Genomic DNA, 16,940 nt, shown 5'->3' with positions numbered 1-16,940 from the left:
AGACATAATGCAGTCCTGCATTTTTGGAAGCCTTCAGTGTTTTTTTTTTCAGATTCTGCAAGAAAGCCAGTACAAATCTTAAAATAGATAACAGTTGGCAATTCAGGATTACAGATATGTATTTATGGAAGTTACATAAAAATGATATTAATAATAATTTATCTTGGCATTACACTACTTATATTTTGGGGATACACGTGTGTAATTTTGTCATGAAATCTGAAAGAGAGCAACAGCTTCTCATATTTTGAACTATTTCTCATCTGACTCAAACATGACTTGGTGCCTAGAAATAGATGGATATTAGGCATCTTGTACAAAAGCAAGACTGAGCCCCATATCTCCATTTGGAATCCCGTAAATCCCTTTTCATTGATAATCTTCTTTGATAAAGAAAAAGAGATTGGGCTGTGGATAAGATGTAACAAAGCATTTTTATTGCAGAAATCAATGCTGCTATAAAGGAATGATGCAGTTTCCAGCAGCCTCATTTATCTTTTCTGTGATGAAATGCAGATTCAAGGCCGTCACATCTTTCCGTGCAAGCCTTAAGGCGAGTTGCAAGCAATCACCTGGAATTCACCCGCAACAATTTTTCAGCATGTTCACAACATTTCTGTGAGCAAATCATACTTGTCTGCGGTCCTGCGTGCGAAGTTCTGTCAATGTGGACGAACTGTGGGCAACATGCGGGTAGCAAAAACAGCCACCCGTAAGTAACACGAAAGGCCTGAACGGAACTATGTGATATACTGTACCTTAGTGATAAAAAGATGCCTGTGGGATTCCTGTGTGAAAGACGTAGCACTTACTTTTCGGGAAGGTACTATGTTGCTTGTGCAATACTGTTGAAAGTGATTTCTTAGAAGACTTCAATCAATATGAGATTCAAATGAAGTTATAATGAAATGAGGTCATGTGAGTGTTTCATAAAACTGTTACAAGTTTTGCACTAATTGTAACCCATCTTGAGCAATATTAGATTCTCAATGTTTACAATGGACACTCCAAAATTTTGATTAATAAGGCAATAGAAAATGCACTTTTAAATATGTTAAAACGGAAAATTTTGGAAAAAGACTTTTTTCCAAAAGGAAGGGTCACCAATTGTGTGTAAAATCATGGTAAATGACCAACAGCTTTATGAAACACCATCAAGTCTATATCGAAATATTGTAACCTTCATTTTCTAAAACTACTTGCCTACAAATAAATACATAATACTAAATAAACGCATTATAATGCAACAATGATGACATATATCAGTATTTGTTGCTCCAGCATCCTGATGTGAACAAAGGTGAGGTTTTTTTTTGTTCTACTAGAATGCCCAGTAAGATCCCAAGAACACCATCGTAAAGTGTGAGTAAACTTCCATAAAGCTGCAACCTTGGTGGTAATGGGTTCAGATCAGCAGGGATGTAGTCCATGCCGGCATGCGGCAGGGGTGTGAGTGGTCACAAATAAAGATTTGAAAAAAGCTGAAGTGTTGAAAAAGTCTGAAATAAAAAGAGCTCCCGTTCTTTTTCAACAGAGGAAAGCCAAAAATAAGCTGAAAATCAAACAAAATATGAAATCAGATAAAAATCTGAACTCTCACACCCCTGATGAGGCCACATATTACCATTTTTGTATGGCTGAGTCACATGTACTAAGTCTATGGGAGAATGCTTCTACCAGCGGCCTCATGAATTGGAAATACTGGCCTTGACTACATGTACCCTGATCTACAGGGTAAACATGTAATTGTGGATTTGCTTATAAAAATATTATTATGGTGACTTAGTGTGGTATTTTGTCCTATCCACAAAATAAGCATGAAATTGACGAAAGCAAGATAACAGTAAACCTACTGCTCCCCATTAGCATACATGTAGACTGTTGGATGGATTTCATGCATAAAATAGCCACAACACTGCAGCTTTTGCCAATACATGTAACTCACGTATATTAAACTGGGTACAAAGTATCACCAATATGGAATGAAAAGGTAGACAAAGCTGGAGTATATTCCATGTAACCAGCAAATATTGATGATTGGGTAAAGCATATTAAATGACATCTATGTACCAGAGCCAATTTGACATTGGTTCAACTTTTGTTCAAGTTCTGCAAATGTAAACACAATCCTTAAGCTGTAATTTCTGTCTCCGCAAATGGACCAGTTCATTCTTCTATGCATATCCAAGTATCTATATAGGTTTAAAGGTCCATTATTGAACAGGATTTCATTGCGCATTTAAGACCGGATGACATTTCACCTCTTACACACAAATCTTTTTATTTACTTTGATGCTTTTTTTCCATGCCAAACTGCATTCATATTAAGCTGTCAAATGATCTTTATAGTAACATGCAATTTTTTGTCAGTGAGATACAGTCAAACTTCAGAGACAGCAGCTTGCCATTTTACAGCATTTTTTGTCTTTCTCTCTTTATAGCCATTTTGCAGCCGTTTTATAGTCCTTTTGTAAAACAGCTAGAAATCTGTGAATTTGATCAATTTGTTTATTAGGATTTTTCTCAAGGATTAGTAAATGAAAAGGATAAAAAGTGAGTATAAATTTGATTAATTTGCACACCTTGATGCAAGGTGTCCTGCTTTAGCCTGCCCATAAAGACTAATAGCTTATAATAGCTGCATTTCTTGTCTCCATGGTGTAGTCTTTATGGACAAGTTTGACTTTAAAGGGGAATCCAACCCAAATAAAAACTTGTTTTTATAAGAAAAAGAAAAATCAGACAAGTTGATAGGTGAAAGTTTGAACAATATTGGACAAACAACAAGAAAGTTATGAATTTTTAAAAGTTGTAAATATTGGTAATCACTATATTCATGGAGACTTCAAATTGGCCGCATATGGGATGGCACAGTGATGTAAGGCAAGGACTACTCTTCCATGTACTCCAATACATATTATGGCTAAAATGTCATTTTTCCCAAAAGTTTTATTTCAAATTATATTTTTCTTTCATAAGGACATAAAACAATATACTACCTGGATTATATTTAGATTACTGCCCCAGGGAAATTGGTACATAGGAGAAAACCACAAATCCCTGATAATAAAGTACATGGCCTATGGGAAAGTTGTCCTTGCCCCTTGTCATAATTTACTTACCCTGTTGCCAATTTGAAATCTACATAGTATTAGTGATCTCAATTTTAAAGCAGCTATAACTTTCTTATTGCTTGTCCGATTTCTTTCAAACTTTCACCATTCTGTTTAATTTATTTTTCTCCTTCCCAACATAACATTTTATGGCCAAGGCTGGATTCCCCTTTAAGCCAGAATATTTGACCTCTTAGAATCAGTACCCAATCTGAGGCCCCTTATACACAACTTGTTACAATAACAAATTAACAAATAAACCTACTGAAGTCAGTTGATTGGACTGAGAGATAGTAAACTTGCAATAAAGATTGTGCATTTGTTATTATTACAAGTCTTTATGAACGAGGCCCAAGATCATCTCAACGTATTTTACTTGCATTAATCTGTACATGACTGATTATGCTATTACACATTTTCCTTTGAACACAGCACACACACATATATATGTGAGCTCAGTCTTACAAGTTAAAATCTTTGGCCCGTATTCTGATAGCAGGTTTAACTTAAAGAGAAATTCCAGTAGTTGCAGTTAACACTGATTTCATGAGAAAGTCTGTAAAACAAGGCTTAATTGCCAGTATATCATCGAGGATCTAGATCTGGTACAGTTACATTAACTGGACTTTGTGAAATCTTGAAATCTACGCTGAAAAATGTTCACACCGAAAATCCCCAACACAGATAAGCGCACGTGGGACAATGTATAATTATTGCTTAGGGCGTCGGGCCCGACGCCCTATCCGAATCCCGTGCTTATTTGCTGATTTCTCCGCAATTACACGATTTCTTCCAGAATCCTTTGGCACATGCGTTTTATTTATACAAACAGACACTTTAGTGGTCATTTCATTGGATTCTGTACGAACTCATTTTGATATCGTTACCAAAACTAGCATTTACCTTTAAACTCAGGTTTAATTAAAGTTATGGTTTAAGTATGGATAGCAAATCACTAACGATAGAGATATCATATTTCAGCTCATTCGGCTCTCAAATCATTCATAATTCATAATAATTCATTCATAATGAATCAGGAAAGAGCACAGTAAACATAAGAAACGTTCAACTTAGTACAAAATTCTAATACTTTTGGCTTCCCATACTTAAACCACAACTGGTTCTGGATTCATCAAAGTAATAACATGTGTGATGAGAAGATGATCTGTGAAGCCAAAGAATAGTCGTAATCCTTATTCTGGATTTGTAGAAAGTGTTTCATAAAGCATCTATCAATGATAAACACTGACAAATGTGCCAATCAGATGCAAGGATTTCAGTAACTTATGACAACTGGTTTGTGAAAATGACACTACTAGTATCTGTTTCATGAAGTGCTCCCCAGTTCAACTTACACTGTGGTCTAAATCTGTTTTGAGTAAAGGAAGCCAAATGTTATGCAAATCTCAAACAGTTCATGTTACTAGTAAATTTAGCAGCAAATTGGGTATCCAAACCATTCGACCTGTCTGTGAATGAGTTTTCATGGGAAGAGAACCCAGGCATAAAGAACACTTTTCAATCATTGGCTTTCTATAATCTCAGCACAGACTAACATGTAGACCAAGGTTTACCTGTAAGTCAACTTAGAGTTCACAATGTCTCCATCACCATTGGCTGTGAGCATACAACATGTGTACTAGAGTTCTAACACCTACAAGTACATAACTTACACTTTTTAACAGATATGCCAGTTTGTATTACTCACCGGGCCTGAAAAATCCACAACTCATTAAACCCCCATATGTGATATAAAATTCAAAACATGAAAGGCCTGGGGGGCGTTTCATGAAAGGACTCGTCGGACGTTTTATCCGACAAGTCCCATTTTATCCGAAAGTTACCATAGTAACAGTACCTCTCAGCCAATCAACATCAGAGAAAGATGTCAGATCTGACAACTTGTCAGATGAAAATGTTGATGAAACACTCCCCTGAAATGGTATTATCAGGGCCTAAAATCAGGAAAAAGCCTGAAGACTAGCTTCTTTGTTCTTTAGTCCCAACCACAGTGAAGTATTTTTCATACAAATACACTTAGCATAACTGTAATAAGCCTCATTCACACATTAGGGCCAGTTTCATAAACCTTGTTAATTGCAATAACAGTTAAAAGCTACTGAAATCATCTAGTCTGATTGGCTGATGGTAAATTTATGCATTTGTTATTATAACAAGTCTTCATGAAATGATGCCATGGTGTGACAAAGCTCAGCAACAAACTTCAGCAGTATTGTGTACAAAGTCAATTGGTTATAAGAAATATCTTGCCTATGCAACATCGTTTTATCGCAGAGCAACCCTAATATTGTTTATCTCAGCATCACTCATGTTTCCTAAAGTTATGCAGCTTTTCCTTACAAATTGAAGACATAAAAAAATACTCATGGCATTGTAAATATCTTGTTATAATATTAAACAAGGCTTGTGGCATCAAGACAAAAAGGATTGTGATATCATGAGTTTGTCAAGCGCAGCTACAGGACATGAAGAATGTAATGCCCAAAAGTGTTGTGTCTCATCGTATCTGAACACTAAGAAAAATGTTGCTGAGCTTGTCTCACCATAGCATAACAAGGTTTAATCTAGCACATTGAACAAACTCTGTGGATACTCTCAGCCCCATAACTTCTGTCACATGACCACAAATCTTTTATAACCTTGCAATAAAAATACTTATCTCTGTACCAAGACTTTTTAAAATACAAAATGCAGCCTTGGCAATAATAAACGGGGACACAAAATAGCGACCTATCTATCTAACTCTGTCAGCCAGGAGATGTGTTTACATGATAAATACTTTCTCCAGTTCATCCATGGAATAGACTTTCTTGGTCTTGGGACATATAATTCGACCGTTGTTTTCAGCAGCAAAGGTCAGGAGTGACTGTATAGGATAAGATGAAAAGGAAAAAATTCTTCAATTGGTGGTAGGATTAAATTTTCATGCTAATGCAACAAGAACACTTTTTAAGAAGAACAAAAAATACATACAGCATTTCAATGCATACAATCAGACCCAGCACTGGTACTTTTTGAAAACAATTGCACAATTGCACATTTGAATCATTTTAATTTTTATTTTGTCATATAAAATATAGCAGATACGTTATATTGGCTTTGAAGGTCCAACAGATTCAGGTGTTATAAAAATCAACCTGAATTTTTTTTTTCAAATGTATCATTAAATTCGAATAGTGTCATTGATCATGTATTTGGGTATCTTTCTACAATGATAGACATTTACAATGGCTTATCAAGGAAAAGCAGTACAAAAGGTAAATGATAGACTTGTGCCCTCTTCAAAACATGCAGGCCAGGGCAAAATACCAAAATTGCACCCTTCGTAACTATTTAGTAATTCTAGGACTACTTATTATATAAACTTTTTGGACACCCCCCCTGTCATGCCTATGGTATATCACCCCCCCCCCCCTACCTAACTGAATATTTAGACACTTATCATACCTTTTCACCATAAACATAGCCATTTGGTAGCATCATAGGTGGGTTATGTTCATTCATTACTTGACCTGTGAATAGTAATTAGCAAAATAAATCATTCAATGTTATAGTATTCCAATCTACAAATACATAAACATACATTTATCCTTTATAAATATGAATATTAAATATACAATATAAACATACATCCCGTATAAAGGTATCATAATATTCATTATTTTGTTTGACGCTATATTTTTGGAACAATGTGGTTATATTTATGACAATGTTAAACATTCTGACTTTCAAAAAACATACGTTTACAAAAGTTTTCTGCGGTGATTTTTAATGCAATGTGTCTCTATCAGTTTTTATAGAATAATCTCATACATTTTCATGTCCCCCCCCCCTTCTCTCTTAGAACATCAATAATTATGTGTGCAATGATTCATTGCTTGTTCCTATCATAATACAAACAAATTCAAATAGAAGGTAATGCTTTCCATAAGAAGATGTGTGGTTTATTTTGCTACAGGGCCTGTAAGGGGATCCCCATTGCATTAGTCTTTCATCACTATTACCATTAACACCCCCCCCCCCTTTGATGATCCAATCGGAACACATTTATTGCACATCAAGTGGGTTGACTCATTATTATTATTTTTTTTGGTTGAATTCCCTATCTATCGTTCCCCCCAAATTGTTTCAAATAAATTAATTAGAATTGTTTTTAATCTAAGATATGTGGTTACTTTTAAAGACATTTTTGATGTAGGGATTCAAATATTTTACATAGCTGGATGTTATAATTATATTATTTCTTTACAAACCTTTAGTATCTCTGATTTTTTACTTTTATCTAGACTAACTTAATGTCAGGTTAGACTTATGAACGCACAATGAGAATAGCTGCTATACGAAGACAGAGGAGATATGAAGGGAATTAAGAATAGAATGGAATGGAAAGAACAAAATATTGAAAGGATGTAAGAAAGCATTACATAGCCATACCTGATATTGAACAGACTAGTCTTGATTGTGCACAGTGAGCAAATGGTAAGCTCTTAGCTAATTCATTCAAGTTCTTGCTACATACAGGGCAATCAGCATTCTTAGCATGGTCTGTGTAGCATTGTCTAAACAACAATAAGGTCAAGGAGTACAATAACATCTTCAAAGTCATTAAACCTCATATGAATATCAACCATGGCAATGATCTCAAAATGAAATTGAAATAAAAGAATTTAATTAAATGACCATTGTTTAAAATAGTACATAAAAAATTACATATATTGTAATGAAAAAAAACAATGAGACATCATTAATTGCATTACTAAAAACATTGGAAGGAAAAACAAATAGTGATATTTTGGTTGCGGATATGACATTTAATGTTGATCAGGCAGGATTATCAATCATAGACATTAATTTTTATCATTAAGGATACGGTGTTTTCATTGCTGCCAGACCAGCCTCTAGTGTCAACGTTAGTACTGGTGTTGTGTTGAACTGGAAGAGCTTATAGTTCTCCTCACGGAACTGACTAACTAGTTTTTGCCATCGTAGGTCATCGAACAGTTCCTAGACATAAAAAAGTGATAAAATACGACAAATGATTCATCAAATTAAATGTTTGTTGTTTTTCTTAGATGAAAGGATCACAGTTGGAAAATTAGGTGTGTTTTCTACCAGCAAGTGGTTAATATGTTTCACGTCCTTTGAAACAGAGAATAATGTTGAATAAAATTTCAAGTATTTACAAAAGTGTTGGATTAATCAGCATTCAGATTTTTTAAACAGTTAATGGCGTAATATACTGTACATACTCTATCAAGCAAATGGTCTCTATTTACTGGGTGTGAGCAAAATATTCCAAGCAAAAATGTAAGCAAACCATTTATTTTATTTTGATTTGCCATCGTCTTCCATGGAAAATTTGATACCCAAAATGTTTATCTACTAAAAGATGGTTCTAAATCAAGAGAATCAAATAAAGTTTAGCAGCCAACAGATGTTATGTCATTTTTACATATTTTCTTCTCCTTGCCTAAATACAGGTCTGTTTATCATCTCCCCACTCTTGCCCGAAATTTCCTGATTTCAACAATAAATGATTGCCATCCCATAAAATGGTACAATTAATTAGCTGAGCCCAAACAAGATGGTATGTTACAGAATTTTTCAACTTTCCACTGATTTCTAGAGAGTATGGTATCATCGAATGATAATTTTTTCACATGAAAGGTCAAGACAAATTTACTTTTACTTCCCGACAGTAACCGTAAATTTCAGTTCAATCCTTTACCGTATAGGATTTTAACGATGACTCTGACTCACTTTATATTCTGATATGTTTGGATTAGAAGGAAACGCCAGAAGAACCATTATCTTCTTAATCTGTTCACCATCAAGAGAACCAAAGTATTTTCTAGCATGCCTGACTGCCTCCACACGGAAATCACATCGGATCAATTCTATGAACTCTTGCGTACGTAGGTTGACTTCTAATGTGCTCTGGAAGAAATAGAATAGAAAATCCTGTGTTTAGTTGAAAAATAAATGAATTCAATTATAACTTGGTCTCATTTAGCATATAAATAATCACCTGAGCCCATTAATCTATCTTATCTTCTACAAAGCCTTGATACATGCCGGAAACAGGTTTAGACTCAGTTTTATATGATTTTATTGGCCCCTAAGAGGCACTGTAGCTTACAATTTTGTACAGTGTAAAGTTTGAAATAGCTGTCAAACTTTATATTACACATGGAATTACACAATTTAAAACAAGACAGTGTAATGAGGGCTGGATTAACCATACAGTGTATGCAATTTCAGGAAGACATTAGGCCAAAGCAAATTGTAAAGCGATAGCAAAGCCACTGCACAATCTCTCTGTGCTCTCTGCAGCATTGCACAAAATCACATGATCTGTATTTCTGTGTATAGGATGAACAAGTGGAATGCCTCTGGCCGTCTCACCTGCATCACGCGGTTCAATATAGCAGCAGTGCTGACTTTGAATACTACTCTAACTCGCACAAGATGTTCAGTATTACATGGTTACTCTTATGTCCACTTTTTATGAACTAGACCAATAAACTTACAGAGATATGATGGTTATTCAACAAAAAACCCCAACATGGCCAAAGTTCATTGACCGTACATGACCTTTGACCTTGATCATGTGACCTGAAACTCGCACAGGATGTTCAGTGATACTTGATTACTCTTATGTACAAGTTTCATGAATCAGATCCATAAACTTTCAAAGTTTTGATGGTAATTCAACAGATACACCCAATTCGGCCAAAGTTCATTGACCTTTGACCTTGGTCATGTGACCTGAAACGCGCACAGGATGTTCAGTGATATTTGATTACTCATATGTCCAAGTTTAATGAACTAGACTAATAAACTTTCAAAGTTATGATGGTAATTCAACAGATACCCCCGATTCTGCCAAAGTTCATTGACCCTAAATGACCTTTGACCTCAATCATGAGACCTGAAACTTGCACAAAATATTCAGTGATGCTTGATTACTATTATGTCCAAGTTTCATGAATCAGATCCATAAACTTTCAAAGTTATGATGGGAATTCAACAGATATCCCCAATTCGCCAAAGTTCATTGACCCTAAATGACCTTTGACCTTGATCATGTGACGTGAAACTCATGCAGGATGTTCAGTGATTCTTGATTAACCTTATGTCCAAGTTTCATGAACTAGGTCCATATATTTTCTAAGTTATGATGACATTTCAAAAACTTAACCTCAGGTTAAGATTTCAATGTTGATTCCTCCAACATGGTTAAGTTCATTGACCCTAAATGACCTTTGACCTTGGTCATGTGACATGAAACTTTAATAGGATGTTCAGTAATACTTGATTAACCTTATGGCCAAGTTTCATGAACTAGGTCCATATACTTTCTAAGTTATGATGTCATTTCAAAAACTTAACCTCAGGTTAAGATTTGATGTTGACGCCGCCGCCGTCGCAAAAGCAGCGCCTATAGTCTCACTCTGCTTCGAAGGTGAGACAAAAACAATGCATTGTTCCTACACAATCACCGAACATCCTATACATTACAATCTGCTTCATGTGGTCAAATAAACATAAATGCTAGTTGAGGTAACTGTATCAAAAAGATTTCTAATGAATCCAATAAAATAAGTGTCTGCATGTATAAATATAATATGTTCCAAATAATTCTGATAGAAATCTTTGATTGCTGAGAAATGGGCAAAAATAAGTATGGCATTCCTATTACGTGTTGATTATTTTTCCAAATGCAAAAATACACTGCCTAACATGTGTATATCTGTGTTGATCATCTTTAGAATGATAATTTTTCAACTTTAGCTTTTAATGATTTTGGCAAGTAACACTTATGTGAATTCACCATGGGGCCATTTCATGAAGCTGTTTGTGGTTACCCTCTCTATTAAATAATCCAAACATAGCTGATTTGACAGAACAAGATCCACCAGTGCACAAAAAAGTTGTGGGTAATTTTACAAACCTTTCTGAAACAAGATTTTTTTATTTAATAGGCATCTCAAGAAATCAATGTCTGCAACTGCATGAGTTAAGCTTTGATTCTGATAATTTCAAAGTTTACCTTTATTCTTCTTAGCTTGGTTTTGTTGTTATGACACCATTGTAAACAAGGCGCTGTTTCCCGTCTGATTAGAGATTCTTCAACTTCTTTAGAAACTAGAAACAGGTCTATATTTGTCAGATCCTAGAGGATAGGAGAATACAAGAAATTTTAAAAATGGAATGAAAAATGGCAATATAAAACTTCCCTACATTGGTGAAAAGAAATCATGTAACAAATGTGTGATTTCCTGTAACAGAGAAATATGTGTTTGTCATTTTATCAGCATGATGGTTAACTGGCATATAGCAAGATCATGAGGAAGAATTCAATATACAACATATAAACACATCTAAGACTAATTTTTTGTCATCATGGCACTTTCTTGCTTTTACCCAAGTATAGGACAGCTTAAAATCCTTTCCTAGTAGAAAAAAAAAACTTTTATCACTTTTCAAACAGGAAATAATCTATAAATGACTACAAAAACCTAAATGTAACATAAGCAAATGGCTTCTACTGTAATGATCAGTTGGAATTTTTTCAGGATTTTCAATCTAAGACTCAAAATCTATTCTTTGATATCACTTGTCCATAATTTAGTTTGGGCTTATTTTCAATCTTTTTTAATTTGCTCTCTTCCTGATAGGCAGTGAAAGACGAATCTTATTACGTAGAAAAGTGCTTTTAATTCACTACATGCAAACAGTTTAGGGTTATTTCCTTGTATGTTTCTTCGTTATGTCACAAGAAAATTTGTAAATATGCTCAATGTACCTCAATTTGAGAATGTCTTGCTAGCTTTACAGCAGTCTCATAGTACCCTGCCCTGAGGAAGTATTCAACCAACATTCTATCTATCCTCTTCTTCTTCCATTGTGAGAGGGAACTACCCGTTGTGGTATCATGTTCCTTTAGGTGGGCAAGTCGTTTCTTACAGGCCTGGGCGCTCTCTTCCTCCAGTGCTATAGCCTCCGCAGCCTGGAAATAAATATGACAAACAATGTCAGGGGTTAACATGATACATTGGTCCTTTTATAATAAAATGTCACAATTCATGAAAGAGACATGTATTTTTTGGCCTATAGCTTCATATCTATGCATAATTTCTGCAATACTTCATTATCATTATAATTATTTGAATCACTATTACCCGCAGGTCTCTCCTCCCGATATAACTGATTGGGGGGAGTGCACCAAGAAACAAACCTAAAGTGTCCTTTTGTTCTATTTTAGTTTCTTTTGCGGGGGTTGGGGGGCAATTAGGGTTGAAAATTGATTTATTTATGCACTGGAAGCTTTCCATGGGAATAGACACATCTTGCTGAGAATGTTGGGCATTTTTCAGGAATTTCTCAGAAATATTTGTAATTTTCAAGAGGTATTTTCTGATACATATACAGGAAAAAGAAAGAATAAGCTGGGTAAATGTTGCTAAATCATGCTTTTTCAACAACGTTCAAGGCAAACATTATGCTCAAACAGCAAGACAAGGAACACAACTCAGCAGTATGTGTGAAAAAAAATCCAGAAAATCTCCAACTTCCCAGTGAGTGAAAATTCCCGAAACTTTTCGTGGAAATTTCTGCATGGTTTTCAGCCTTTCGCAACTCTATACTCTACGGTTGTAAATGAATAAGAAGATGTCATTTTGTGCCCTTGACCTGATAGTTCTAAATGAATGCACAAAACTATGAGATTTCTTTACCTTTCTCTTAAGGACCGACAGCTTGTCCACAACTGAATCAAGAAGGGTTACTACAGACCCGACAGTAGGTTCTTTCCCATCTAGACATTTCTCCAAGTCATTAGTAACCTGTATCACAAATATAAACGGACATGAAAAATATGATTATCACATTATTCAAACTGGCAATACCGGTAGTTATTTTAAGGACATGTAATGCATTCATATTTATCACCCAAAGTCATGTAAGAATTTTTTTTTCCTGAACATCATCTTTGAGCTCTAATAAATAGGTTTCACAAAGAAAAATTGCAAAAGCCCTATTTATCCTTTTTTTTTCCATCTTTTTAAATAACTAAATTAATAGCCACAAATTAGTTAAGCAGACCAATTAGAATGGAAATATCCTTTCGTGAATTTCAATTTCAGCTCATGAATTTCATCAAATGAACCATTTCAACATTACATTGTCATGAAAAAAGTCAAGTGGTATCGCGATGCTATACTCTTATGTCACGAAAAAGGTCTCATAAGTTGCAGGAGACTTGAAAGAAAAAGTCATTAAATTTTGCGGCACTAACTTTGTCCCATCCAGAATGATCGCGCGAATCGTGGACGGGGTCATCATGCCCCCCCCCCCCGTCCTGTTGTTTTGTCATTTCTTAGCAATTACACATTGTCTTCCAGAATCAAAGGCACATTTTTTAAATTCATACATACCTTGGTTGTCATTTTATTGGATTCTGTTCCAACTTGTTTCTAATTATTACAACAACTGGCATTTATGTTTAAGTCAGGTCTGAATTAAACATGTAACACTACTTTTCTTGTTGATCTCATTCATAATGCATCCCTTAGTAGAATTTCAAATCATTTATCATGTAATCATTCAAGGATTGATGAAGGGTTTTTTTTTCTTCAGTATTATTTTGAAACTTCAAATTCAAACAATAAAAATATTAGCTTCATTTTTACTGATATGCTTTTTTTTCATTGATCTTCATGTATGTTTTGTGTATCCATTTTCAAAATAAGACCAGTAATGTAGAACTTATAAACATTTCCCTGACTCCCCAAACTGCAAATCAAATTTGAGAAATAAAATTGTACCTCCTGTAATCAATGACTTGATTGATGGACTAGAAGTCTTACCTGCATAACATGTGCAACTTCTCTATCGATGACCTTCTGACAGTTCCTGAAATTCTTGTTCAGGTTCTCATAAGGAACCTATAAGGATTGAACATAGATTAATGGAATAAGTATAATTTATAATACATGCATGAAACAATGCCTTACTTGCTTTCTTGAGAAATGTCTAGTACAGATTCCCCTTGGCACTTTAATTTTCACCTCTGTAGGCCATCCCTCATTGTTTTGAAGTCACCTGAGCAGCTGACTTGGGGCACCATACGATGGTAAGATGCCATAAGTCTGTGCAGTGCCCCTTGACTTGTCTGCGCATACGCAGACCTGCGTGATTCTAAGAAAAGATACGCAAGTTTACATGCAGAGAAAGCTCGGTTTCTTCAGATGATGCACACTAGGCACTCGCCGCAAGCGGCTCGTGCACAGTGCGGCATCTATCTAAAGAAACCTCGTGTGCTCTGCATTTCCACTAACGAACTCGGCTGCATGCATTATTTGTATAATATACCTAGTTGTTGTGTGTCCAGACAACTTGTGTGTCCGGTCGATTTTAGAAAGTCATTTATTGGAAGAATACAACTTGAAGTTTCATCAGTTTTTAATACAAAATGTTCGGAAATATTTTAGAGAACAAAATAGAAGATGATATCAACTATTGAATTCATATTTTTTGTGTAATCCAAAGACAAAAGAGACGGCTTCAAAAATATAAGTGTCCAGACACCCAACGGCCATCCTACCAGTTGTTGTGTATGTGTCCGGACAGGTTATTTTTTGTGTGTCCTGACTGAGTGATGATTTAGAGTCATTTGGAGAAATTTACAAGCAAAGTTTTGTCAATTTTTAGTACAAAATGTTAGGAAATATTATAGAGAACAAAATAGAAGATGATTACAACTATTGAAATTGAGTTAATATTTTTATTGTAATCCAAACACAAAAAATAAGGCTTCCAAAATAGTGACTGTCAGTGTCTGAACACAATATTTGTGCAATGGCAAACTCGCAAAGGCAAAAAAAAGAGAAGGGGCTTCAAAACTGTCTGTAGATTGCTATTGCTAAGGTTAGACACCCAACCCCACATCCTTATGCCTCGGTGTTTATGAGAGTCATAGGATAATCAACTCTCCAAAAAATCAATCGTGTCACCATTACTACTCGTATCAGTATCACATGCAGTCAGTATAGATGAGTGTTTACAATTTTTGCTGCCGAGAAAATACAAGCCGGGAATCCAAGACGAACTTCCAGAAGCACTCAATCTATTTTCATCGTATTTTCAACTCAAAATACCTTGAAAGTTATCGTTATCAATTACAGAAACTATAAGCATGCTACTGATATAATTTTAAGCAGTTAATTATAGCTAAACACAGACAGAAAGAGTTATTCTACCTTCAATGTCGCGTGTTCCAGGGTGCAAATGTCAGCCATTTTCTCGAATTCTCGTAGGCCTACCGGTTCGACATCCTCGACTGCTCCAGCAGGCCGGATCGATCGGCTACTAGCTAGCGCCAATTCGGCACCCGTACCGTACGTACGCCCGGAGCGCGGCGGAGGGCTTGGTTCCAGCACGGCAGATAATTTAAGGGCGGGAGGTAACTCTTCCCCAATTGACTTCGTGTTTTCACGGGGGAGGGGGGGGGGGGATGGTTGTCCTGCAGTTTTACATCATAATTTTCATCCTAAAGGCCTTTGTAAAAGGTATGAACACGAAGAGCAAGCTGAAGGGGGGGGGGGCGGGTGGACGAGGCCCGGGGGGATTGACCGGTAAAGGCCGGGCGCCTTAATTGGCCATGCAGGCGCGTATAGCCAGGGGGGCAGTCGCCTCCCCCCCCAAAAAAAAAAGAAAGGGAAAAAAGAGAGGGGAAAAGGAAAGCGAAGGGAAGAAAGGTATAGCTTTTTGGATTTTTCTTTTCTTTTTTTCTCTCAAAAGAGAAACTCCTTCACTCTCAGTGCTCTATGATTTTTTCTTCCACGCTGTGCGTGGTTGAATTACAATATTGCAGTTCTCCTTTCTTTCCCTCACCCTTTCACTAACCCTGTTCTTCCACCTTAGCTATATGTGTTTCTTGCCAGTTAAAGTTCAAATGTATACATTAGGGTATGGAATTAGAGTAAGGTTAGGCCGAAGTATATGAAGTTATCTTTTTTTTCAAATTCATAGCGCAATAACTGGTCGGGTCGACTCCGGGCGGGTAAAATCTTTATATCAATTTTTGCCGTCACCTCCATATAGGCAACTTTTCCCACTTTTCAGCTCATTACTAAACAGCCATAATTTGGGGGCAAACAGGTTCCTAATTAAAAGAGGTATAAAAAAACAAGTGGAATGCCTCTGGCGGTCACACCTACATGATGCAATTCAATATTGCAGCGGTGCTGACTTTGCCAACTACTATAACTCACACAAGATGTTCAGTGATACTTTGATTACTCTCATGTCCACGTTTTATGAATTAGACCAATACACTTACAGAGATATGATGGTAATATCGACAAATACCCCCAACATGGCCAAAGTTCATTGACCTTTGACCTTGGTCATGTGACCTGAAATGTGCACAGGATGTTCAGTGATACTTGATTACTCTTATATCCAACTTTTTTTAACTAGACCAATATAATTAGAGTTATGATGGTAATTCAACAAATACCCCCAATTAAGCCAAAGTTCATTGACCCTAAATGACCTTTGACCTTGGTAATGTGACACATGCAGGATGTTTGGTGATACTTGATTAACCTTATGTCCAAGTTTAATGAACTAGGTCCATATATTTTCTAAGTTATGATGACATTTCAAAAACTTAACCTTAGGTTCAGATTTTGATGTTGATTCCCCCAACATGGTCTAAGTTCATTGACCCTAAATGACCTTTGACCTTGGTCATGTGACATGAAACTCAGGCAAGATGTTCAGTAATACTTGATTAAC

General features: G+C 35.8%; 1 protein-coding gene across 1 annotated transcript; it reads right to left on the bottom strand.

Annotated features, from left to right (window-relative positions):
- Window positions 1–4,975: 4,975 nt before the first annotated feature.
- Window positions 4,976–15,577, bottom strand: LOC121425415 (E3 ubiquitin-protein transferase MAEA-like). Its single transcript, XM_041621460.1, has 10 exons — window positions 15,398–15,577; window positions 14,006–14,083; window positions 12,875–12,982; window positions 11,944–12,147; window positions 11,188–11,310; window positions 8,895–9,071; window positions 8,005–8,138; window positions 7,569–7,693; window positions 6,582–6,646; window positions 4,976–6,000 (listed from the first exon to the last, which is right to left on the bottom strand). Exons 1-10 carry the CDS (start codon window positions 15,434–15,436, stop codon window positions 5,899–5,901), a joined length of 1,155 nt encoding a protein of 384 aa, XP_041477394.1. The 5' UTR covers window positions 15,437–15,577; the 3' UTR covers window positions 4,976–5,898.
- Window positions 15,578–16,940: the final 1,363 nt, after the last annotated feature.

This window comes from Lytechinus variegatus, chromosome 12, assembly GCF_018143015.1.
Source record: "Lytechinus variegatus isolate NC3 chromosome 12, Lvar_3.0, whole genome shotgun sequence".
Classification (NCBI taxonomy): Eukaryota; Metazoa; Echinodermata; class Echinoidea; order Temnopleuroida; family Toxopneustidae; genus Lytechinus; species Lytechinus variegatus.
This window is presented reverse-complemented; position numbering and strand designations above follow the sequence as displayed.